The sequence below is a fragment of the Engystomops pustulosus genome, chromosome 2, assembly GCF_040894005.1.
Source record: "Engystomops pustulosus chromosome 2, aEngPut4.maternal, whole genome shotgun sequence".
NCBI lineage: Eukaryota > Metazoa > Chordata > Amphibia > Anura > Leptodactylidae > Engystomops > Engystomops pustulosus.
In genome coordinates this window covers 155,894,071-155,920,357 of record NC_092412.1, presented here as the reverse complement: position 1 = coordinate 155,920,357, position 26,287 = coordinate 155,894,071, and the positions used below count along the sequence as shown (strand labels likewise).

Here is a 26,287-nt window from a genome sequence, read left to right as displayed (position 1 = left end):
TTTCATTTTTCTGGAGGGCCACCTACCTGCACCTCTGGTTTGAAAACTTTTTTGGACTGCCACATACAGGCACTATCCAAATTAAATTGTCTCCATAGCAGCCTCCACACGTTGTCTCCATTGCTACCTCCAAAAGTCGTCCATATAGCTGCCTCCATACATCGTCCCCTTATCAAACGAGGTGTGTCAGGCAGAAATTTGGGTTGTTTTAATGGATTCCACATCAAAGTTGTTAACTTTGTCGCCACCCTGCTGTGTAATCCACAAAATATACTGGCAAACTTTTATCATTTACCGATATTATTTGAGCGCTTCTTGCTCACCTCCTTTGGTTCCTCTCTGCCACCCATTGGTTTTAAGCCTGAGTCCATTTGGGGTATGTTGCCAAGACACTCTCTAGCCTGCCGCTGCTGCCTCTGCATGCCGTCCCCTATAGTGTCAGGGTCAATTATTGGATGTTTTAGATGCTATCTAGCTTCATTCTGTCACTCTGTCATGGCCATGCTGTTGCCCATAATTTTGGCATAATGGTGCGTTTAAGCAGCCTCAGAGGCATCCATGCATGCTGCCCCTGCTGTTTCCTGTCCATTTCCGTGGTGTTTCCATCCTTTTCTGAGGTTTCCAGGTGTTTGGCCAAGCTTCCCTGTGCAGAGCCTTGGTCCCCTTGAAAAATGCTCGAGTCTCCCATTGACTTCAATGGGGCTCGTTATTCGAGACGAGCACTCGAGCATCGGGAAAAGTTCGTCTCGAATAACGAGTACCCGAGCATTTTAGTGCTCGCTCATCTCTATTAACAATCTCACCTCAATTTTAAATCCAAAAACACCACCTCCGAAGGATGCGTAAAATAAGTAGATTTTAAGTTACAAAAATTATTGTTGAGGTAATCTACAAAGAGTGGTATGGCAGACACCTGTCCTTTCCAGACAATGGGGCAGATTTACTTACCCGGCCCATCCGCGATCCAGCGGCGCGTTCTCTGCGCTGGATTTGGGTCTGGACGGGATTTATTAAGGTAGTTCCTCCGACGTCCACCAGGTAGCGCTGCTGTGCTGAAGAGCATCGGAACACACTGGAATAAACCGAGCCGGGCTGAGTGAAGCTAAGTGCAATTTTCGCGACCCTTTTTTTCTTTTTAAATGCGGCGGGTTTTCCGAATCCGTCGGGTTTTCGTTTGGCCACGCTCCCGATTTCCGTCGCGTGCATGCTGGCGCCGATGCGCCACAATTCAATCGCGTGCGACAAAATCCCAGGGGAAATTTGTCAGAGTTTGTTCATGTTAGCCATGATTAAGAACGGCTAGTCCGTTCGAAACGCTTTAATCAAAAATTACTTGCTATGGAATGTCATAACTTGCCTAAATAAAGAAATGGAGTTGTTCCTGACAAGCCTTTCATGGCGATCCGCGCCATACTAGGACAGTCTATACCGCTGGAAGGTGAGCTGGTCTTCATCCTATTTTCCCATCTTTATCACAGTCTTATAACTTGTTAACTATTTTTGACCTTTCTATATGTACGTCGTCGCCACCTTGGACACTTTCTGCCTGATTATAACCTGCTTAGTGACTGTGTTTCAGCATCTGTATTTATATAGTATTAAATTATACACTTTCGTTAATTATGTTATATGATCAATTATGTTGATTTATTAATTTTTTTATTTTATTTATATCACGATTTTACTGGTTATTTTGCACTAGTATTTGTCTTTATGCAATATTCATCTTTTGGTAATTGCGGCACTTTGCACTTCAATTATACATGATTATAATTGATATATACTTTACTTATCCTCTCTTACATGTACATAGTATTGATTTCAGCTGCGCCTTGGTCCCGAGCAAATGCTCGCATCTTTGTACCGTTTACAGTGTTGCATAGCTACTATGTATCACGTAACATCCAGAGCTTTGCTGCGCCGCGTCACTTCGGTGACACACACGTGAAGCACTTGTACCGCTGGCATCCTTCCATGCTGGTCGTCTGCACCTGGGAGTAAGTGCTGGGGCGGGGTATTTATGGGAGACGTAACGCTCAGGGAGCCCTCCACCTTCTCTTCACCCATCCTCTACCCCTACGACCTATCACACTGCTAGCGATGGGGCATACCGCCATCAGACTGACCTGAACTAGTAATGTATTACGGAGCCCTCATATTTATATATACCTTAGAGCAGGGGTCCCCAAACTTTTTACATAGGGGGCCGTTCACTGTCCCCCTCAGACCGTTGGAGGGCCGGACTAAAGTTTAAAAATAAATATCAATATTACATCCGTAATACACTGGTACCCCCCTCAATTAATGATTTAATATACTGCACCCCCTTGTGAACTATTTTAAATATTGGCCCAATTAATGAATTAATTGGGACAATTAATTATTAAATACAATGGAACCCCTCTCCATTAATTATTGAATATGCCTCCCCCCCATTAATTACTAGACTGCCCCTCATAATTAATTATTTCCTATACCCCCACCACTAATTATTTTCTATGCTGCCCCCCACCATTAATTATTTCCTTTGCTGTGCCCCACCATTAATTATTTCCTATGCTGCCCCCACCATTAATTATTTCCTATACTGCCCCTAATAATTAATTATTTCCTATACTGCCCCATAATTATTTCCTATACTGCCCCATAATTAATTATTTCCTATGTTGCCCCTCATAATTAATTATTTCCTATGTTGCCCCGCATAATTATTTCCTATTCTGCCCCTCATAATTAATTTCTTATGCTGCCCCTCATAATTAATTATTTCCTATACTGCCCCTCATAATTATTTCCTATGCTGCCCCTCATAATTAATTATTTCCTATGCTGCCCCCCATAATTAATTATTTCCTATACTGCCCCATAATTAATTATTTCCTATACTGCCCCATAATTAATTATTCCCTATGCTGCCCCTCATAATTAATTATTTCCTATGTTGCCCCGCATAATTATTTCCTATACTGCCCCATAATTAATTATTTCCTATTCTGCCCCTCATAATTAATTATTTCTTATGCTGCCCCTCATAATTAATTATTTCCTATGCTGCCCCTCATAATTAATTATTTCTTATGCTGCCTCTCATAATTAACTATTTCCTATGCTGCCCCTCACCATTAATTATTTCCTATACTGCCCCTCATAACTAACTATTGTCCCCCGGCCACCACAATCTTTTTACTACCGTTTTTAATTAAAAAAAAATAAAAATCCTGTACTTAACTAAGTCTCCCGCGGCGCGTCTTCTATCTTCTTGCCGCGTCCGGGCAGGAAAGGGTGCGCGATCGCGTGATGACGTCATCACGCGGCCGCGCATCCAAGTTCGTGGAGCGATGTGTGCCGGGGTTGTATTCCGGCCACATCGCTCCAGCAATAGTGCTCGTGGGGCCGTTTCCGGTCACATCGAGCACTATACAGTGACGGGCAGGAGCTTCCTGTCCGGACAGATGGAGGCTCCTGCCCGACTGTCCAAGGCCGCGGGGGCCCGGCCCTGGCGCGACAAGCGTTGGGGGCCGGATCAAAACTGTCCGCGGGCCGTAGTTTGGGGAACCCTGCCTTAGAGATTATCGGGCACATTGTTTTTGTTTGGTCTCTAATCCTAGATGGCAGATGTTGAGTTTCACACACATGTATATGCCTTTTACGAGGAGGGGTAGTTGTTTATATACTCTTTGAGAAGGTGTTATGTTGATTGGCCCAACCCGGCCTATTCAACTAGATTGTAATATGTACTGTTGAACTATTTTTAAGTGATTTTATATGTCCATGCATTTTGTGTCAGGCATGTTCAAGTATTTTTCTAATAAAGTATCATTCATGTACTCATTGCCCTATTGACACACATCTTTTTCTTGTACATATACAAAAAAGTGGAGTCCTGCTCCACAAGTAATGTCATATTTAGGCCATAGACACTATAATAATACATATAGCGAAAAGAGAGTGTCATACCAGCCCAGCAATTGTCAATAATAATAGCAATCTTTATTAGAAATATAACGACACAAGACCTCAAAAACATAAAAACATTTAAAAGGTGCAATGAAGAACACTGTACACGACTCGTTGAGGTGAGTACAATATAGTCAACCTCACAAACCCCCTCTGGCTGTTAGAGGTTTACATGGTGTTTATGTAAACAAATGTTGTAAACAAAAAAGTTAACATGCGATACAAAAGTTTGATAAACAAGTGAAACAACCCTCACTATATAACCTGTCAAAAGCCTATGTCAAATTCCTATGCAAACAAACCCTGTAAACAAAAAAGTTAACATGCAATGCAGGAGTATAATAACCAAGTGAAGCAACCCTCACTATATAACCTGTCAGAAGCCTATGTCACAGGGTAAGTAGGTCCAAGCACAGGCAGGGTGTAACAGGAGGGTAAGATACACCAGGTACAGCCAGGGGGCCTAGGCTATGGCTATGTGAAGAGAAATCAACCTCAATCTGCCTTCCATGATTCAGGTAGTCATTTGTCTCTCTCATTCATGAGGGGGGGGGGGGCACGGTTTAGCAGTGTCAACTTCACTGAGGTGGGGTATACAAACTGTATATGGCAGCTCCTTGCGACCATGACTGGAACAGAAGACATGAATAAAAGTCTTTCATTAGAAGAATGCTGGGTCTAATCCCATTGATAGATGGATCAGTGGGGGTTGGAGGGTCCCTGATGACAGGTTTTCTTTCATGGAAACCTACCATTTGTTTTTATGCATTATGAACCAAACATGCCTTGAGACTGCTGTAGCTACACTGAATCAGGCACATAGCTTGTTTAATCTCTAAACTGAGTGGTTTTGCTGGAAAAACAATTATAATATTATGATAATGAAGCTCTCCCCGCTTTGCCTATCTTAGTGTTTTTCCTCTCACATTAGTTATGCACTGCACCAGAGAATGATGTAATCACTGTGTTATCTCTGAGAGGCAGAAGTAATCAATCACTGCACCATCCCCCAACTGCTGTGTATGAGTGATCTAGCTCAGGTTGATTAGGTCTGTCTGCACAGTTCAGGAAGCTCCATGTGTTGTGTGTTTGCAGGGTAGGGCAACAGATCACCACTCCCTGATGCCGTCACAAAGCGGAACGATCTTCAACAACATCTTTTTGAAGCCGCCGGTGGTGATCGACATGGGACATCACCCATGATCAGTGCTAGCATTATATGTGACTTTGTATGTGTGCTTTAACTTTATACGTCATAAACTTTATACAGACATTTCCACATTTGTAGTTTTCTTTGTAGTTTTTACCTGTAATTGGGGCATCTGTAAGAGTCCCAGTTACAGGGGTAACAACTCCCTGTAGGGACAAATAATAATAATAATTCCTTTATTTATATAGCGCACACAGATTATGCAAAGCTGCACAGAGCTTGCCAAACCAGTCCCTATCCCCAATGGGGCTCACAATCTAATCAACCAACCAGTATGTTTTGGAGTGTAGGAGGAAACCAGAGAACTTGGAGGAAACACGCAAACACGGGGAGAACATAAAAACTCTTTGCAGGTGTTGATGCTGGGACTTGAACCCAGGTCCCCAGCGCTTCAAGGCTGTAGTGCTAACCACTAAGCCACCATGCAGATGTTTGATCAGAACTGGAGCGGGTCTGATCAGACACAGCTGCACTGCTGGCTCTAAACAGCTGTTGGCAGTGCCGTCGCTGCTAGTCATTGCACAACGCTGCTACATTGCAGTGAGGAGCGGAGGAGGCAGAAGTGTTAATAAACATCTTCTGACTTCTTCCTAGGGTCTCAGGCTATCTCTGACAGCAGAAGACCCAGCAGAAAAAAATGTGTGTGTGTGGGGGGGGGGGGGACAATTTAAAAAGCATTGCAAACACATGCCACTCAAAACCGATCTGCATTTTATCCATCATTAAAAATTATGTGTTTGCAATGTATTTCAAAAGGCAATGTTTCAGTGTGGCCTAAAAATGTACATTTAATATTCCCATGTAGTAGTAGGTGGGCCCCCAGAATCAAGCTGAGCCAAACGTACCAAATTGGAAAAGATAAAAGAAAATAATTCAAGAAGGAAAGTCACAGCAGATGCCATACTGGTACGATCCTATCTTTATGAGCCCTTGTTCAACGAGTTACAGATTCTTTGAACTGGTGGGAGTTAAAGGCATCGATATGCAGAAGTCATGACAAAAAAAAAATGTGAATTCTTGCAACCTCATTCACTATAAATCAGTGGTGGCAAACCTGTGGCACTCGGAGCCCTGTCTGTGGGCACCCAGACAATCACCAAAGAGGACACAAGGGATATTCATGGATTCCCAGACAGCCCAGGACTTTCTGTGCTCAGTGCTATCTGAAACGACAGTGTTGCCTGTGACTACAGGAGGAATGGAAAGGTGTGGATAGATCTGGATTATCAATGTAGCTTCGCTCCAGGACTGAAAATTCTTCCTATTCAGGGGAACCTGAATTTGTCACCCTTTCGTTCTACTGTATTGGTGTTCTTAGGATTCTGATACAATTTTAAGCTATAACAGAGAATGGAGCAAGAAGGTACTGCATAAATTGTACTTAAATGTTGACATTTTGGGATAAATAAGTGGGTTTTGGTTGTAGTCTGGGCACTCCGTGTCTAAAAGGTTCACCATCACTGCTATAGAGTCATCCACAGCAAAAGCCTGTACAAGTGCTACTGATTGGTGACTGTTGTCACTATAATCTTTCTTTGTGCTATAGTCATTGCTGTTCTCTAAATATGATCATTACATTTTATGTAAAATAAAGGTTTTATGTTGATGTTCTTATTCTAAGCGGCCTTACAAACAAAAATTATTACATTATTTTTGTGTATATTGTTCTCTAATTTTGATCTCTAGTGTACAGCACAGGCAGATGCGCTCTTGCAGGCAGGTGAAAGGTTGTTTTTTTTAAGTTACCTCAAAATTCTATTACATCTCCCTTCCTGGTGCGCTCACATAATATGCAGCATGTCACATCACACATGGTCTCATCACTATCAGATCCTCCGTTACATACATCGCTGATCCGTTAGGGCATGACTACAGCCACGCTCCAGGTAATACTTCGCCTGACTTCCGGCTTTGGCTACGTTGCCTAGTACCGGCGTTATTCCCTCCCATTAAAAAAAATAAATAAATCATACAACGTCCCAACAAGTTATTGGCTCGCATCTAGGCCAATGGTGATCGCGATTGGTGGATATTAAGTATAGGCGTGGCTAGGCGCGGCGGGTAAACGGTTTGAAGATCAGCCCCGCCCAGTTTCCGGGGTCGCACTGTGTGTCTGTTACTGAACAGATTCGTTCTTGTCGGTACCGGATGCGGTGAGGATCCTCGGGTACTGTGTGCAGTGGCGCTGCTTTCCTAGTGCCTGCGGTACGTACTAGCATATTACACCGCACGGTCATACGTGTTTAATGCTGCTCTACAGGACTGACGTGATGTGACTGCCCCTGCCTCCCGGTGTACGTCACTGGGTCCTGCACATGAGCTGCAGCAGAGCCATCTGGATATAGAACCATATAAACACTGCAGAAAAAGGCAGGGGAATCGGTTAGCCTGAATTTCATGTAAACCTTGGCAGAAGTCATATAATAGTCTGTTGTCCTTGGAGGGATGACATGTTAAGCTCTAGCAGTAAACCGTTCTGATGTAAACTATGGGGCAGCATTATCAGGGCTTATGGATGTAAGGCGTACAAGCAGTGAAATAGGCACAATTCTGTATACTGCCTATTCTTCCACTTGCACCATCTCCACCACAAGTAGACATAAGGGGGGCACGGCTGGTGGGCCGGCTAGGGGCATTCCTGCGCTCTTCCCGGTCAGACCTGGTGTAGAAGTGCCCGATGGTGCAGCGCTGCCGCCCATCTCCACCACAGGATCTATCAGGAGGTCGGCACCTCTGTCCAGGGGCAAGGGTCACATCATACACTGTGCCCCTATGGTTTTACCTTCTAATACATCTATCACATTACTAATGCACAGAATTGTCTCACCAGGCTATCAGTTGATCAACACATGAATCTTAATGAATTTTATATTTTTTTTGGTTCTTGGGTCATAAGTAGTGACTGTACCAATTTTTAGATCTGACCACTTGAAATTCTTAAAGGGAGTCTGCCAGCAGGTTTGACCATACAAAACTACAGAGAGTGTTGGTTAGCAGCCCTGGAGGTCTGTGTAACCCTGCCATGTGTGTGTTAGTAACAGCAGGACTGAAAATGTATTTGTATTCCAGGATTGCAGCTGTACTTGGTGCCCTGCTGTCTGAGATTTTGCAGCCCCTCCCCTCTGCGTAAGAGAAGTAGCTGGTTTCTGTCTTGAATATTTCCGGGGATGGGAGGGGCTGAGGAGAAGTTTTAATGCCAAGAACCAAGGCAGTGTAAGGAGATTGATCACCAAGTCCAGCTATAATCCTGCACTATAAATCCACAGTTCTGCTATGAACACACAAAAGTATGGTTATATAGTTCTCCAGGCTGCGCCCGTTACTGTTTGCCCATTTGTATGGTCAAAACTACTGGCAGGCTTATTCTAAAATACACATTTTGAGATTGTATGTGGTTGTTGGGAACCCAACAGGACAAATATGGCTGTCCAAGTAAGAGAACATGTAGATTTAATTTTTCTTTGACAAGAATACAATGTAACAAACCATTCATTTTATAATCTCAATAGGACACAATGGCGGATATAGATGGATACAAAGACTCTGGATTCCAGCAGCCAGGCAAGACAGGTATGTCATACTTTCTGTGTATTGGCCTTTATTTTATTGTTTGTGACATTGCTAATCCCAGCTTCACTGTGTTGCAGTAAGTGGTCTCAAATATGGAGTCAGTTCTTCCTACACAGAGTGGCAGACTCCTCATGTGTCCGGAAAACCGCTTAGTAGAATCTCAGCCTCTAATGGAACCCAGAAAGGTGCTGGTCTCACAGAAGGAATTCCTCCCTCTAGTCATATTGATGGTAAGCCAAAGTCTATAAGGATGAGCTGTCTAGTGGCCCCTGACCCCTTTATTTTCTTACCAATGGGGTGCAGAGCTGACAAGCATTGTGTGCAAGAATTGTAGCTGGACCTGCAGAACTATGGTGTACTCTTTCGTGAGCTCTTTTCTCTGAATTCCTGCATAGCTGCACCCCCTCTACTTTGAGTAAAAGCTGTAGCAGTCTTGTTGTTAGATATTACAGCGGAGGGGAGGTGGCTAGTGAGTAACTTGAATGCAGAGATCAGACTCCCTCTAAAAAAAAATAATTAAATAAATTATCCTTAAATAATTTACTATTTTGACATGCAATATTCACCTCTGATATCATAGGCTAAGTTTAACTATAATTTCCAGATTTGCACTTTAAATGTTTGTAGAAAATAAAGCATAACTTTAAGGCCCAGTTCACACATGCATCTGGGCTTTCCATTTACGGAAACTAAAAACAGAAGGCTTTACATTTACTATAGACTTATAGTCATCAGGTCTCTGTCACCACTACCTGTTGGAGCAGATCACAAGGATCCCATCCCAGCCTTTATCTAGTTATTTCATACATTAATCATTATAAAATCATGTATTCTTTATCATGTAAATGAGGCTGGTCACATGGTCGGGGGCAGTGATGTCACCCCTGTTACCCCTCCCCTCTCCTCCCCCTGCTCATGTCTGTGTGTAATGTATAGTAAAGCATGGCTAGTGTGTGCTGTATCTGCTGACATGCTGCATCCTCCTAATACACGTGTGAGACACAGACATCAGCTACACAAGTACCTGACATGTTCTGCTATAACATGGCTGCCTGGAGCTGTTGTATCTCTCATACACATACACACATGCACACACAGGCTGCAGGGGGCGTGGACATCAGGAAGCACATGTAGCAGCCATTAAACCATTATACAGGCTGTCAGTCAAGCACTGGGGGTGTGGCTGTGCCTCCCACTCATGAATAAGCTGGACAGCTTGAATATGCTAATGACTCATTGGACATTTCACAGGTCATTTGCATACAGCTTTAGGACCTCATTGCTTAGGTTTACAGGCATGTAGAGGGACAATGAAAGGATAGAGGCAATGCTCTCTAATGGCAGTTTATGAAAATAGATTTAGTTTAGGAGGTTATTTTGCCTGACGGGTTCTCTTTATCACCTTTGCGACCGAGAACGAACTTTATCATCCTTGTGCTGCGAAGGGTGTATGAAGAGGTCTCACAAGCTGAGCTCTCTCCATATACAGCGGGTGACGGCTGTATATCACAGCTGATGCCCGCCTGTTAACTGCACCAACCGCAGCAGTTAACCTGTTAAAAGCACCTAATTTACCTTTACATGGGCGCCGCCATCCTGTGATGGCATCGGATGGCGGCAATCGGTTGGCATGGGAGCCTACAGTCTCATTGAGACTTGTAGACTTGCCATGTGCAATGATCTCTAATAGCCAGCAGATGGCAAGCTATTAGAGATCATAGTAATATTGGTATATGCTGCAATAAAGTAGTATTGCAGTATATAGTATTAGCAATCGGACCCTTCAGGGTTAAATTACCCTGGAGTATCTGAAATAATGGTAAAAAAAATTAAAAAATGTTTTAAAAAAATGTAAAGGTTTAAATCACCCCCCTTTCCACAGATCACCTATGAAAGCAAATAAACAGTAAGAATCAGAAACATGTTTGGTATCATCGCACCCCAAAATGTCCGATATATCAAAATATAATAAAGATTTCGCCCAAAGTCGAAAGTGACACTTTTTTTGCCATTTTGAAAAATATAAAAAAATCTATAAGAAGTGATTAATAGGCCGTACAGTCCTCAAAATGATAGCATTAAAAGCGTCATCAAAATTTGCAAAAAAATGATTACCCACAGCTCCGTGCACTGAAGTATGAAAAAATTATTAGTGCCAGAACGTGGCAAAATGAATTTTTTTTTTTTGTACAGAAGGTTTTAATTTTTTTAAATGTATGAAACATTATAAAACCTGTACAAATTTGGTATCCTCGGGATCAAAGAAAGCAGACATGTCATTTGTGGGGCACAGTGAAAGCTGTAATATCCAAGCCCACAAGAATATGGCACAAATGCGATTTTTCATCATTTTTACTGCATTCAGAATTTTTTTTCCCGCTTCCTAGTACATGCCATGGAATATTCAATACTATCACTATGAAGTGCAATTTGTTACGCAGAAAACAAGCCCAAACACAGCTCTTTACATGGAAAAATAAAAAAGTTACAGATTTTTGAAGGTGGGGAGTGAAAAATTAAAATGCAAAAACGAGGAAGGGCCACGTCCTTAAAGGGGTATTCTCATTTCGGCAAGTTAATGTTTGTATAATGGAAAGTCTTACAATTTTCCGATATACTTCCTTTATCAATTCCTCACGGTTTTCTAGATCTCTGCTTGCTGTCATTCTATAGGAAGCTTCTATGTTTACTTCCAGTGGACAGAAATCTGACCATGGTCACACAGGTGCACGGCTCGTTAGTATAACAGAGCTGCGGTTTATAACGAGCCATGCACCTTTGTGACCATGGTCAGATTTCTGTCCACTGGAAGTAAACCTAGAAGCATTCTATAGAATGACAACAAGCAGAGATCTAGAAACCCATGAGGAATTGATAAAGTATATTGGAAAATTGTATTAACTTTTCATTATACAAAAAATAACATTTATTTGCTGAAATGGGAATAACCCTTTAACCCCTTAAGGATGCCACCATTTTGTAGCTTAAGGCTCAGCCCCATTTTTTGGTTTCTGACCTGCGTCGCTTTACATGGTTAGAACTGTTACTTATCTAAACGATCCTGAGATTGTGTTTTTTCAGTTTTTTTTTTTCCTCACATGTTGTACTTCATTTTAGTGGTAAATTTTGGCTGATAAGTTTTGCGTTTATTTACAAAAAAAAGAATGAATTTTTTTGAAAAATGTGACATTTTTGAAATTCGAAATCATTGCGTTTTCAGGCAGATTTACCACCTAAATAACTTGCTGAATAACATTTCCCATTTGTGTACTTTACATTTTCATAATTTTTGAAATGTCTGGATAATTTATTTTGATGTCACGCGGCCTACAAATCGAAGAGTGATTTTCCGAATTCATTTAGCCCTAAAATTTACACCTTTCCAAAAGATAAAAAGAGAAAACCCACCATACAATTTGTTCTGCAATTTCTGCAGAGACTTCCCCCCCACACACACATGTGGCCGTGACTTGTTTTATGGGCGCACGGCGAGGCACAGAAGGGAAAGGGGGACCTGCAGCTACCAGGATTTTAGTTCCCTCATTGGCCCCTTTTGTAGGCTATAAAATTTTAGCTTTTTCCTTATTGGGGCCATGTGATGGCATTTTTTTTTTACGTGAGGAGATGCTTTTTCTAGTGTTACTGTTTTGGGGCTGGTATCCCCTATTGTTGAAAATTTAGGACCTTTTTTTTTTTTTTTTTTTTTTTTTGAGGGCAGGAATAAAAAAAGCTTCAATTCTGTACTGGATTTTTTTTTTTTTTTCACTGTTTATCCTAATATTCATGTTATCTTTATTTTACGGGTCGATGCGATTAATGATACCATACATGAACATGAGCTGGTTGAAGGCTTGTTTTTTGCTGGACATGTTGTACCTTGCACCAGTATTATTCTGGAGTACAAATGTTTTATGATCACTTTTTATAGCATTTTCTGTGGGATTGAATAGGTAAAAATCACTTTTGGAGGGTTTATAACAGTTTTTTTTTTTTTTTTTTTTTTTTTTTTTTTTTTTTTTACGGCGTTTATCGTGCGGATTCAATAATGATTTACTGTTATTCTACGGGTTGTTATGGACGCAGTGATACTATATATGTGGGGTTTGTGTTATGATTTAGACTTTTTTTGAGTTCTGTCTCTATATGTTTTGGGGCTTTGGGGCATTTTTATTGATTTCTTTCTTTCACTTTTTCCACCATGGGACATGAGCAAGCAATCATCTGATTGCTTGTTCATGATAATACCCTGCAATACTGATGTATGCATAGGCTGGCACTGTGCCAGTAAGATGACGTTATAGACGCCATCTTACCGGCAGTTCTTGCCGATCTGGACCCCAGTGATGCCACAGCAACGATCGGAGCCCGTTTTTGGGTCATTGTGCTTGGTTTACAATCCTTCATCCTGGTGTTTATACTGTTATTGGTATTATAGTCATGTGCCATTTAGATGTCATTCTCTTAATGTTTAACACTAACACTCCTGCTCCTCCTCACTGCAGGAGATGGCTGTCCTAAAGTTCCCATAGAAGTGCTAATGAAGACTCCCATTACTGTACTCCATTTATAAGGAGCACTTGCTTGCAGTCTCTTACCTTCTCAACTATTGCACAGATATACATGTATTTGTTTGGGAAGGCCCTTTTAAATACATTTGCTGTCTTAATTTTAAATCCTCTTGGGTATATATTATGAGCTGTTTTCTTTTTGTTTTGTTTAGATTTTGGCAATGCCACTAGCTGTACGTCCTTCCAACCAATCAGAAGCCAGGTTGCTATCCCAACAGCTCACGTTGTGCCTTCAACCATGACAGCATCTTTATTTAACACAAGAGTATATGACAGAGCTGGGCTTTCTTCAGAATCTGCAGTACCCAACTTCCCCTTTGTACCACCAGCAGACCCTTCCTCAATTGAAGATAATAGAAAGTTTGAAATGCCCAATATCGAACCCACCATGAACCAGTCTACTTTGTTATCTACCCTTTGCACAGATGGTAGAGCAGATTTTCCTACAGCGATCATCAACAGAGATGCTGAATCCTACAAGGCTCTTCCTGAGAGTAGGGAAAATAGAGGCGTGGAGTTAACTCATAGAGCTAGGTACCAGTCTTCACATCTGCAAAGTCAGGGCTGGCGGCCAGATTCCTATAGCACCCAGCCAGCTGTGGAATATAGTGCATGGAAAGCGCCACAACAACATGAGTATGTGGACAATCTGAGAATGAGGATGGAGAAACTGCAGGTAACTTCTTTGAGCAAATGTATGATCACTTAAAGGGATTTTACTAGCTATTTCAGGTATCCGCTATCAACAGGATAAGGGACAACCAACTGATAATTTCAGGTCCAACTGCTGGGACCCACAATTCAGACACTGCTATGAACTGAATGGAGCAAGCAGGATGGATGATCGACCTTCTCCTCCACCTATCAGAGCGAACCCCTGTTTTCTGGAAAAACTAGGGGTCCCAGTATTTGGACCCTCACAGATCAGCTTGTTAACTTAAATGGTTGTTTACTTGTGTCTAGTCGTCTTGCTGGATATCTCACTTCTGTTGCATCTCTTCCAGCTTTTGAGAGACTGTACTACAGCGCCAGTCTACTCCGTTCCTGGATCTCATATGATTCCAAATGAGTGGGAGAGAGCTGTGAAGGCTAGTGAAAATGTATTGTTTGAGAAGGATATGGTGTTGGAAAGGTATGAGATTGTGTGAATAAAATGTTTTAAAATACCAGTGACTATAACTCTTAAAAGACCTCTACCACCAGGATGAAGGAATGTATACCAAGTACACTGACATACTGGTGTGTGCCCCCCCCCCTGCTCTTCTCTTGGCTTCTTACAAAAAATACATTTTAAAGTATGGTACACTCATTTTACAAAATAATTATGGCTAAAAATTCTTTATCGATAATGCTGAAGGGCTCAAACCCAAATAACCAAATGTAAAACCTACAAAATGGTCAATGCAAAAAGTCAGTTATCAGTGTATCATTTTATTACACAAATAGACAAACCAAGTGATAATAAAAATCCTATTGTAATACAATACATAAAATCTCAAGGAACTAAAATGAACAATGTAACAATATAATACAGGACTATCCCTTCATTACCCCCTCTGACGTTGTGGAAAAGAGCACAAAAATTGTGCAAGCCCCCAAATATTAACAATCTGTAAAAATAACCAATACTAAGAACAAATGTATACCTAATCATAACAGACCATATATATGGTGGGAGGCAGATCCAGATACAACATTAGTAAGAACTGAAAGTGGTGAGTAGCACATCAAAGCACAAGCAGCTGTGAGCATGAGCTTCTGTTCTTGTAACCTGCTGCTGTGAGATGTATAACCATTTTTCCATAGTGGAAAAACCATTTGGTTTAATGTGAATGTTTCTTTTACTTCTATTTGCAGGCAGCGTCAGCACATTGCAGCCCTGGAACAGAAATTAAGAGAAGGAGAGTTACAAGTCCACAGCACAATGCTAACCCATTCTAGTCCGTACAATGACATGTGTCTGATGAGGTTGCAGGTAACATTATATGACCACTAGTTATATTATATTATAACCTTATATTATCTCCTACAACAAGGCTCAGACTAGCTGTGTTTCTAGGACTTGCAGCGAGAAGTGACTTTCTTAAGATCACAGTTTGCTGAGAAGACTGAATCGGCTAGCCGAGAGAAGGCAGAATTGGAGAAAAAACTATGTGCCATGGAGGCAGAGAGTAGAGGCTTAAAAGAAGCAATGAAGGAGGCCGTCCAAAAACACTCTGAAGAACTGAAAAAGCAGGAGGAACGTGTAAGTTCCTATGACTTATCTATTAATGTATATTTCAGTCCGGAAGATATGTCCTAAAAGTGATAATTGTATACTGGCAGGTGAAAGGGAGAGAACGGCATATTAATTCTTTGAAGAAAAAATGTCAGAAAGAAGCAGAACAGAATAAAGAAAAGCAGCAGAAGATTGAGACTTTGGAGAGATATATGGCTGATCTTCCCACTGCACAGGACCACCAAAAGCAAGTGATGCAGGTAATCTCTGGCATCTGGAACCAAGTCCAGTGACCCCATGCATGTACCTTTTTGTAGACCACATGCCCACCTTACAGCATCCAATCCTTCATTCAACTTGGTAACTGAGCAGCAGGCTCTGATGAGTGGTCATTGCAGGAAGTTGTGGCATCAAGTCTTTCTAGGGAATTTTAAAGTCCTGTAGTACCTCTGTGGTGTTGGTCATTTTCATATAGAATATATATAGCCTTCTGGCAAATGGGGTATCTATAGTGATGTTTTGCTTTTGTATGGGAATTTGGCTTTAACACATTTTTTCATTTGGATATTACAATCAACAACTGTGAATCGTGGATGAGCTTATGTAGTCCTGCAGGCACTTAAGATAGAGGACATAAGGGACTTTTATCCATCTCTTCTGCTTGGTTGCCTTTTTGGTAAAGTTTAGCCCCCATCAACTGCTGATCACTATCCCTTCTTCACTTAAATTGGATTTTCTTTTGCCTTGTAGATGAAAGAACTTCAGGAGCAAAAATGCCTCTTTGAAGAGAAAGTGAGTGATCTAGAGAGAAAACTTGGAGAATCCAGAGCAAACTGCAGGGAAAGTGAGGCTCAGCTTGCAGCACAGAAGATAAAGGAGCAGGAGCTTTTGGAGACAATTGTAAGGTATCAAGCCAAGGGGGGAAAAAGATTTGATTACTTTTAGTTTTACATCCACATACCAGTGGCTTCCTGTCCCTACATGGGAGAGTTTCTATAGGGATCGGGTCTCGCACCTTAACCTGGAGACTCGCGGCCACAATCGGTTTCGGGCATCCTCTTCCTGGTCCCTTGGGGTCTCCAGCTGGCTCTGTCTGCGGCCCCAGGAAGCCAAAGCCACCCGGCGGCCGCATCTTGATCCCGAGAGCCGAATGACAACTTCCGTCATCGTAAGTGATGTCGGCGGCTCTTGTAAACTGGCATTCGGCACCAAATTTGAAAATTTGGTCTTCTAGGGTCTTTCAACAGCGGCACGCCAGTGCTGATTCTGCACGCTGCTCTGAGGTCTTCTGTGATTGCCATCAGTTGCAGATCCGATATCCACTTCTCACCCGAGGGGGGTGTAAGGTACCAAAAAAGTGGGCTTTAGCCCTTAGTAATTTAAATAGATCCTAAGGTTATTGTTCTTGTCAGCAGGTGCTCATAACTACGGCAAGGTCTGGATAAGGTTGAAGTTGTCTTCCTCTAGTGCACATGTACTTAGATTTATTCTAAATGTATGTTACCCTGTCTAGATTTGAAGCTTGGAGTCCCTTAACATGGATATGTTTCTACCATATTCCCCACCTATAACTCCTATGAGTGGTATTTGGGGTGGTAGGGTGGATTATCCTCCTATCTTAATCTCTTTGGCAAGATCATTATTACAGGATGGCTGTGGGACCTGGAGTAACTCCTCAGACATCTAATATTCAGAAACTTGTTTTCTTGTGCAATCCCTCCAGCAGAGGTGGCCGTAACCAAGGACAGTCTCTTGTTTCTAAGGCACCAAGATTTAGTGCAAAGGAAGGAGCACTGTCCAACTGGACGTACATTATGGTTGACAGTGGAGTGGTGACTTCCATTCCAAATCGAAGTTGTGGCATCCCTTTCCAAGGAGAGTATGTGTTCCGTCCTGAACTTGATGCAATCCTTGAAAAACCAGCAGACAAAGGATTTCCAGAAGTAAAGAGTATCCCTAGAAAACAGCCCTTTCATGAATCAAAAGAAAGAAGGGAAACCAGGGAGATCATCCCAAAGGAGGAAGAGGTTTCCTGCTTGGCTCTAGTAATGCGACGCAGCTATTCAGAAAGCAATGATGCCAGAGTGGGGGGAAAGACGCTACCAACAGTGGTCCCAGATAACGAAAAATGCCTTGGTGTTGAATATTCTAGAAAATGGCTGCAGGTTGGAATTAACAGCTCTTCCTCCCAAAAGTTTATAGTGGCCAGACAACCAAACCTTTCTCTGCAGTTATGGCAGGAAGTCATGAAGCGTCAAGACATGGGTGTGATATTACCTGTACCACCAATTTCAGGCTTGGACGGATATTACTGTCTTCTATTCCTAATAAGAAATCCCAATGGCCCATTTTGTCTTATATTCAATCTGATGACTTTATCCTTTACAGGAAGTTCAAGATGGAGAAGATCAGTTCACCCACCAACCTAATCCCTCAACACGCGTTCTTATGCACAATAGATCTAAAGGACGCATATTACCATGTGCCGATCTACCCGCAGTCCCAAAAATATCTCCGGTTTACAGTTCCCTTTCCAGAAGGAGTGATAACCTGTTGCCAGTACAGGACCTTACCATTCAGAATCTCCTAAACTCCAAGGACTTTTTCAAATATAATAATAGAAGTGGTCGCCCATTTGAGATTTAGGAAAGTAAAAATCATCCCGTATCTGGGATGATACCTGTAATTATTGGAACAATGGAAGAAGAATTGATACTGCACAGAAACTTGACCATCTCAACTCTACAACAACTAGGATGGATTCTCAACTGGGAAAAATCCAAACTTACTCCCAGCAGGGAGACAATATTTCTGGGGACTCTACTAAATTCAAGTCACCAGTTGTCTTTTCTTCCTGCAGAGTAAAGAGGTATCGTGATACAAAAAATGCTATCCTTCCATTGCACAGTGAGGGAAGCAATGAAGGTCATCTGGCTCCATTGAATCGAACTTATACAAGCAGTCAGTCGCACAAGAGCCTTTCAGAGCTGGATATTGTCATCCTGGGACAAGAATCCTCTGCATTTGGATCGAAAGATCCATCTACCTCCATCCATCAAGTCAGCTCTAGTGTGGTGGACAGAAGAGGAGCATCTAAAGAAGGGATTTCACTGGTTCCCTTGGCCTGTGAAGATCATACAGACGGACGCAAGTCTGTCGGGATAGGGAGCATACCTAGAAGGGAAGTGGCTTCAGAGATTCAGGCACTTCTCATTAGAGAATCCCATTTAAAGATGGCTAGTGACAGAATAAATCTAACACTAGATAAATTCTTTGTTCCCAATGTCTCTTTTATAATTTTCACCGAAATCAAAATATCATCTTGCCCTCCTGCCAAGAACCAAAAAACCAGAAAGAAATAGCAAGGCACTCATTGGATATCAGAAGAGCTTTATTACAGTATCTAAAGCAAACTGAATCATGGCGAAAAGATAGTAACATCCCCCTTCAATATGGGGGCAGCAACAAAGGCAAAAGGGCACCCAAAGCTTCAAATGCAAGGTGGATCCAGATGATCATTAAAGCGGCATATGTAAACCAGCAGCTACAGGTTCCTGAATCAATAAAGGCACATTCAACTCGAGCCATGTCAGCCTCCTGGGCAGAAAAGAGAGGAGCCTCAGTAGAAGAAATCTGTAGAGCTGCAACTTACCGTAGTACCGCCATATGACTTTCGCTAGACATTATAGACTAAATATACAGAATACTAAAGAATTGGCCTTTGGTTGGAAGGTCTTACAGGCTGTTGCGCCCCCACACCCCAAAAAAAGTGATTTTATTTGTTACATCTCCAACTGGGTCCATCATGGGGGACTCTAGGGGAAAAGATGAATTCCTTTTCCATTAGTCCACCATGAGTGCCCATGTATATACCCACAAAATGTTGATTTATTTTGGTTGATATCAATTTCATGTATTATTACCTGTAATGTATGTGAACTTAACATACAATAAATTGGTTTTATCCACTGTCAGGTGTTATTGGAAGCCTCTGGTATGTGGATGCAGGGGGTCTATTTAACCTATCTGCTTCCTGTCCCTGCAGGGTCAAGGGTCATTCTCCAAGTGGGGTCATCATGGTGGACTAATGGAAAAGGAATTAACGGTGAGAATACTTCAACTTTTTGTTTTTTCTTTCAGGCAACGAGAGGAAATAAGGAAGTTGGAAATGACAGACTGGAAAGAAGAAGAAAAACTGCTTACCAAGGAGGCCGATTATTTACGAGAAGAAGTTGAAACCTTACATAAAGAAAAGGACTGTTTAAAAAAGGTGAGGTTGTTTTTTGATTTTTAAAAAAGTATAGATCTATAATTAAACGTTCAGTTATTTAAATTTTTCTTTTAATTTTCAGGTGATAGAAAATCATGAAAAGAAAATGGAACAGATGGGCAGTAAAGTGAAAGTAAGTTTTTTATTTTTTGTTTTTTTTTTAAACAAAAAACTTGAAGTTACATACATCCATCAATTACAAAGTAATATGAGACGGATGGAATGATGGGGGGCCTGAATATGAAATGTTGATCTGGTATATGTATTAATAGTTAATACTACAGACTATTCTAACTTCCCATTTAGTTTGAGGTAATCAACCAGAAATCTAAGTCTCCCTAGAATTTTCGGCATTTGTGCTTAGGTTACCTATGTAATAATTCCCTATGGACTAAGACCGGGCCATGGAGCATCTGGTCTGCGGGCAAACTCCCACACAGCAGTCCTCTCTTCCCTAACTAATCTTCTTTTCATGACTCAAAAAGGTAGTGATGGGGCAGGGCATACTGCAGAAAAGGGACAATTGAAGCATGTTGGACATGCTATCGTAAAGGGGGCAATATGATCTGGAGGGCATGCTGTAGAAAGAGGGCAAAATAAGTGGGGGAACATGCTGTAGGGAAAGGGGAAATATGAGCAAGAGTGCATGCTTAAGGAAAGGGGGCAATATGTGCAGGGGTGGGCAATAAAAGGAAGATTGGGTTGCAAGTTATGGCAAAATTCTGGCTCATTTTGTGAAGCAAATCTCCAATTCCTAGAAAACATTCTGTACAGTGCTTTTCGTGAACTAGACCAACCTGGAGATGGCGTAAGAGTACATCTCACAAGTCTCCTACTACACAAGATATTATCCTGCATCAGACACTGTGATAAATCTAGGCAGTGGAAGTCTGTATAGTCGCATTGATCAATCTCCACTGATTGATCAACAGTAGCTGAAGAGGTGTCCCAATCGGTGAAATCCAGATATTGTCAGCTTTTCAAAGCCTTAAGAAATCCGGATGGAAATTTGTCAACCATATCAGACGTGCTATTGGGTGTGGGTAAGAGAGTTTACAGGGTTATTATGCCTTCTATTATCCCAATATAGATCATTATAAGCATGTTGCTCTAGTATGGTTCAGTCAGGATTTTCTAGGGACCGAAACTATACTGGATGGATGAAGATCATGCTTGATAACCAAACCCGCTTCAGAAATATTCTCAGTTCCTTCTACGGTTATCAGTGTCAATAGATCATCATAATAGCTACACCTATTAAAGTAACACAAAGGTCATTTTCAGATTAAAGGGGTTGTCTGAGATTGTATGTGTCTGGGATAGAACCTAGAACCCTACAGACATACTCCCTGCCTCCGGTCTCCTGCAGCACCCTCCATCATTGTAGTCCTCTGTTTGTTTAGAGGGCAACTGCTGCAGCTTGAGTTGCAGTATGTAGCAAGTGCGTGGAAGAATTTGGGAAGGAAATGCCGGCCTCTGTAAACAGAGGACGGCAGTGGTGGAGGGCACAGTAAGAGACCTATTTAAAACATGAATACTTGAATTATGAAAATATGTGATCATTAACAATACCCTGAACATTACAATTACAAGGGTGCCGCTGTCATGATCAGTGACCTAATTTGTATGTAGTTGCATCTATGTCATAGTTTTAAACTGATCTATCTTTTAGATCATCTTTGTGTTTTTATTCTGTTATGTGAGCCAAACCTCTACTGAACTAAACACAAGTTTGTTCAGGTATTTATGCATGGTTGATGGCTTTCATTTAATATGTATTTTTGTGGGATAGATATCTGCATTATAAAACCTACAAAGTGGTTGCATATCTACTTCATATTTATTTTACAACTCTACAGAAATGCTAGATTGCCCCCCTGGGATCACAGGGGTAGGTATTTCCTAAAAGCTTGGTAATAATGAATAGATTGCTATGTGCATGTTGGTTACTTATCGTAGGGATATCAGTTACTGCCTCTCTTTTAGGTGCTCCCTGCACTACACTGACTGGTTTACTGCAGTGATTTTTTTTCTTTTGTACGTGTAGTGAATTGTTACCTAGGGCAGTCTTACCCTTAGGTGTTGCCAGAGCCACCTTACCCCTACCAACAATCGTTTGTGTACAATTTTAAGTTTTTTTTATTTTATTGTGGGTCTTTGTTGTGTTTTAAACATTTGGGTATTTTAATAAAGGTAGGTTGCTTACATTTTAAAGAGGATCTGTCACTCCCCCCAAGACCCCCACCAAATATGTCTCCCATAATCCAGCCCCAGCCTTTTTCTAGCAATGACATTTTAAAAAAAATTTAGGTTGGCAAGCTGGTTTTAATCGATCCGACCTCTTGACAAATAAGAGGTCGGATCCTCGTATCCTGTCCCCTGGCAGTTGGCCGTATTCATGAGGGGGGCGGCCGACACACCCCCTCCACGCCCCTGTCAGCGCGAACCTGTAAGAATATCCGGCAGCAGCGCATGTGTTGCGCAATCGCTGCCGGCTCTCTGTGATACGTTACAAAATATATATTATTGTATAATACGAGCTGCTCGGAGAATCAGTCACACACCTGTCTGTTAAGCCAATTCCAACTTTATTTAGATAGCAGACAGTTCTTATAGGTTTTTGGGAATGCGTCACATTCCTTTCCCTTGAACAGGAGGGGTTCGTGTAAGGTGATCTCTAAGGGGATGGTTCTATGCACTGATGTAGTTTGCTGACCATATAGGCAGTGTAAAGATGGAGAACCCAAAACAAAATGGATTCTGTTCTCTCACAATAGCATAAGTAAAATATACTTAAACATACAAGACTGGATATCGGATAGGTCTTCCTTAAGATGTTTCTTATACCTTTAGGATTTGGAGGAGCAGGTTTGTCAAGAAGAGGCTACCGGACAAGCGTTAAAAGAGGAATCTCAACAAAAAGAAGCCACACTACAACAACTGAAAGTGGCTGTAAGGGATGTAAGTGACCACTGTGTACATAGATGTTCTACATATAAAGTGTAATCAAACGTGTACAATGATTAAGTATAAATCTTCTAAAACTTGAATGCCTGTTTCAGTTGGCCAAACAAAACCAGGACCTTATGGAGCAGAATGTGACTATACAGGAACAGCTTCACCTTGCTTTACTAAAGGCACAACCATCAGATGTCCAATCCAGTCAACTCTTCACCTTGTATAAAGAGATGAATCGCTGCCAGAAGGATCTCCGATCTATATGCTGTCTACTGAGCCAGAGAGTACAGGGTGTAGACCCTAACCTATCCATGTTATTAGGAGTACACTGTGAGTCTGCCAGAATCTATACTAATTCCCTTATGTAACACACTGCAGATTGGTATGTTGGGTGTATTTACTGAAGTGAAGCTCAATCAACTGAACTGGGCAGAGGTCGGGGTTCAGCCAGAGAGCTTTGAGATGTAACTTCAACAACAGACCCATGAAGAGATGATCACTGTTTCTGTTTGTACTTTTAATGCCAAGTAGCCACTTAGAGTAAAAAGGGCAGTTTAGTGTTTTTAGAAATGGATGTTTATAGTAATGGAAATGGGAGTTTTTACATCTTACATTTATTTCTCTTTATTCCCTGTTAGCGTCTACATGTTTGGATGAGCAGGAAAAAGATTCAGATTTCTTCTCTGTTAAGACCTATCTGAATGGAGTTGAGAAGCTGAAGAGGGACATTGAGGAACTACGTACTACTATCAGTGATTGTTATGCACAAGATATGGGAGACAACTGTATCACACAGTAACTACTACATGAATCCTTCCCAAAAAATGGCTGCCCAGAACAAGATGGGAAACGACATTCCTGCTGAAATAGAATGAGTTATCCCAGGGTTAGTAATGGTAATAGCCGCCAACACAATTCCAACTTCTTAAGATCCTTCAAGTATAAAATAAATGGCTGCTGAATTTTTCATTTAATTTTATGCTACAGTAAAATGCTTTCATTGGGCTATTAATGGAAAAGCGCATCACATTAATGGGGCCAATACATTTTGCTACGTTGTATGTATTTGGAACCCTGGCTGCTGGTGAAATTTTTCTTTTTTTTCTCACCAACTTTTATCAACCGCTTGGTTAAAAGAACTGCACAACAATTTGACATATTTAATAAAACCAGCCATGGCCGCATAAGTGAAAAGTCTTTAAGTGTTGTGGGGGATTTACGTCACATTGGCTTTTTTGCTACGAAGAGCCACCCCTATGAAGCATCGCAGGGCGTCAAGGTCCTTCTTTACTGTGACTGTTTAGCAGTTCTCCTGGTAAGGCGTAACAGTCCTGAGAAAATTGATCAGTCATTGTTTGCATATTCTAGTAGTATGCTATTATTTATAGGGGTTGGCCACTTTACCTCAAATTGTTTTGTGATGTGTGTTTGTGGTGGGGGGCAGGATATTAGGAGATTTGGCAATGTTCAGTTATAACAATTTCTGCACCTCTTGCCTCATCAGCTGCCATTCCTGACCATAAAATTGTTACATATGGAGGGTTATATGATCTGTTCATAAACCAGTGCACTACTAGGATCTTCATCTTATGCTCATGAATACTATTCTGAAGACCTGGCAGGGCGATTTTTTTCATGGACAGGTGGTCGCCTTGCTGGGACCTATAAGATCAAGGTCTTGGCAGGGCAATTGGTCATGGACAGATGGAGAGAGATCTCATGACTCCAGCAGTGGCCATTTTATGGACAGGAATGTCAGTTTGAGGAGGTAAAAGACAGGAGGCTTCACTTTTACATATTAAAGCGGAGCAGAACTTTTAATAGATATATATCTGATAATCGCCCAATATCCTGCCCCCAGCGTCAACCCCTTTAAATATTTCCATTGCAATATATTCATGTTTTGTTGAAATCTCAATTACTGTAATATCTATTGCATTGTTTTATGGATGTATGTTATACCTGTACTTGCCCAGTGCCAAATAAGTTTTTAAGCTGAATGTTTGTATATAAATCAAGATTGTTTTGTGTGTTTGACTTTCATACAATAAATATATTTAAAAAAATTGGCTTCTGTTGCAGAATCCTCCCAAATTCATTAGTACTGGTATTTAGCTACTGTAGGTTCAATTACTGGAAAGTTATTTAGTTGTTAGACCCAATAGCTATAACCCTTCCTTTAGGTCATGTTTGTCCAGTGTCGACAACAAAATTCATTAGTATTATGTAGTCATATCTTCTGCACCCATTTAGCAATCCATTCAGGTAACCTTTTAAAGTGTTAACCTTTTAATGATTTACACATATTTAGTACCTTTTATTATAGTTTTTATTATTATACCTCTCTGCTATAAAACCCATGAAATTGGGGTGTAAAGTGACACACCCCCTTCGAACCCTGAGGGGGCAGTCACACTTTGCGTTTTTGTTGTGTTTTGAAACCCATTACAACTGCTTAGGAGAGGTGATTTGCATAATTACATTACTGTTAACATTTGCGTTTACAAAACGCAACGTGTGACCCCACCCTTAGGGTGCATTCAGACAAATGTATAGGGGACGTATGTACGTCCGCAAAATTTTTTGCTTTAATGGGACCAAGGATTATCAATAAAACTCATTACAGACGCCTTACAGCTGATCATTACAGCCTGGGACTATAGTAAAGAATACAGAGATCTTCACCAGAGGTCACAATGGGCAGAGCGGTCTGTCCGTAACTAGGGGTCGGGTGTCCTTTAGTCAGGGACTACCTGTACCCCTCAAACTATTAAACTGCTTTTAGGAAGATTTTTAACTCGTTGAGCGCTGCATAATTATTAAAACGTGGTGAAGGTGGAATTGAGAAAGTTCTAATGTAATACATTGAGCGTTACAATTTACACATTCCTAAAAAATAAAAGCAGAAAACATACCTTAAAATGTTTTATGCAGCTTCTCCCGAGTACGGAGACACCCTAGATGTGGATGTTACTTGTATGAGTGCAGAAGGGAAGGAGGTTTGTTGAATGGGCCTAACTTCACTTCTCAAGCAATTATGTTCTCTTGGTAACAGTTTTTATATCTGAAAAATTCAGCCCATAGAATTTACTGAGAAACACACGGTTTAAAAGCTTATGTGGCTGGACAAGTTTTCTAAGGTCCCTGGATAGATTCTTATATATCGTATATACTTGTGTATAAGCCGAGTTTTACAGCACAAAAAATGTGCTCAAAATGTCCCCTTGGCTTATACACAAGTCTATTAAAAGAAAAAAACTTATATAGTCGCCCTCCGATGTCAGCGCGGCTCCCTGATGTCCCCGATGTCAGCGTGTTCAGTCTTCTTTCTTCTTTCATGGTCGCGGCCATGTTTTCTTCTAGCAGGCGGTAACTATGATGCGGCCGCTGCTGGCGTCAGTATGCGCAGCCACAAAGAAAACATGGCCGCGTCCATGAAAGAAGAGGAGCCGCGGAGAAGAAAGAAGATGGGACGCGCTGACATCGGTGAGCCGGGGGGAGAGTATATAAGTGTGTTTTTTTTTTTTTTTTTTTTT

General features: G+C 41.4%; 1 protein-coding gene across 1 annotated transcript; it reads left to right on the top strand.

Annotated features, from left to right (window-relative positions):
* The first annotated feature begins 7,196 nt into the window (after positions 1–7,196).
* CEP85 (centrosomal protein 85) lies at positions 7,197–24,796 on the top strand. The gene is made up of 14 exons (XM_072137067.1): positions 7,197–7,372; positions 8,677–8,737; positions 8,815–8,967; positions 13,458–13,981; positions 14,310–14,437; positions 15,163–15,280; positions 15,365–15,550; positions 15,631–15,783; positions 16,274–16,428; positions 19,664–19,793; positions 19,876–19,926; positions 22,647–22,754; positions 22,856–23,081; positions 23,390–24,796. The coding sequence occupies exons 2-14, from the start codon at positions 8,683–8,685 to the stop codon at positions 23,548–23,550; spliced, it is 2,148 nt and encodes a 715-aa protein (XP_071993168.1). The 5' UTR covers positions 7,197–7,372; positions 8,677–8,682; the 3' UTR covers positions 23,551–24,796.
* The last annotated feature ends 1,491 nt before the right edge of the window (positions 24,797–26,287 follow it).

Coding starts and splice junctions, on each gene's coding strand:
- CEP85 (XM_072137067.1), top strand. CDS start 8,683: ATGGCGGATATAGATGGATACAAAGACTCTGGATTCCAGCAGCCAGGC. Junction 16,429..19,663: donor CTTTTGGAGACAATTGTAAG/GTATCAAGCCAA, acceptor TTTTTCTTTCAG/GCAACGAGAGGAAATAAGGA. Junction 22,755..22,855: donor TGAAAGTGGCTGTAAGGGAT/GTAAGTGACCAC, acceptor TGCCTGTTTCAG/TTGGCCAAACAAAACCAGGA.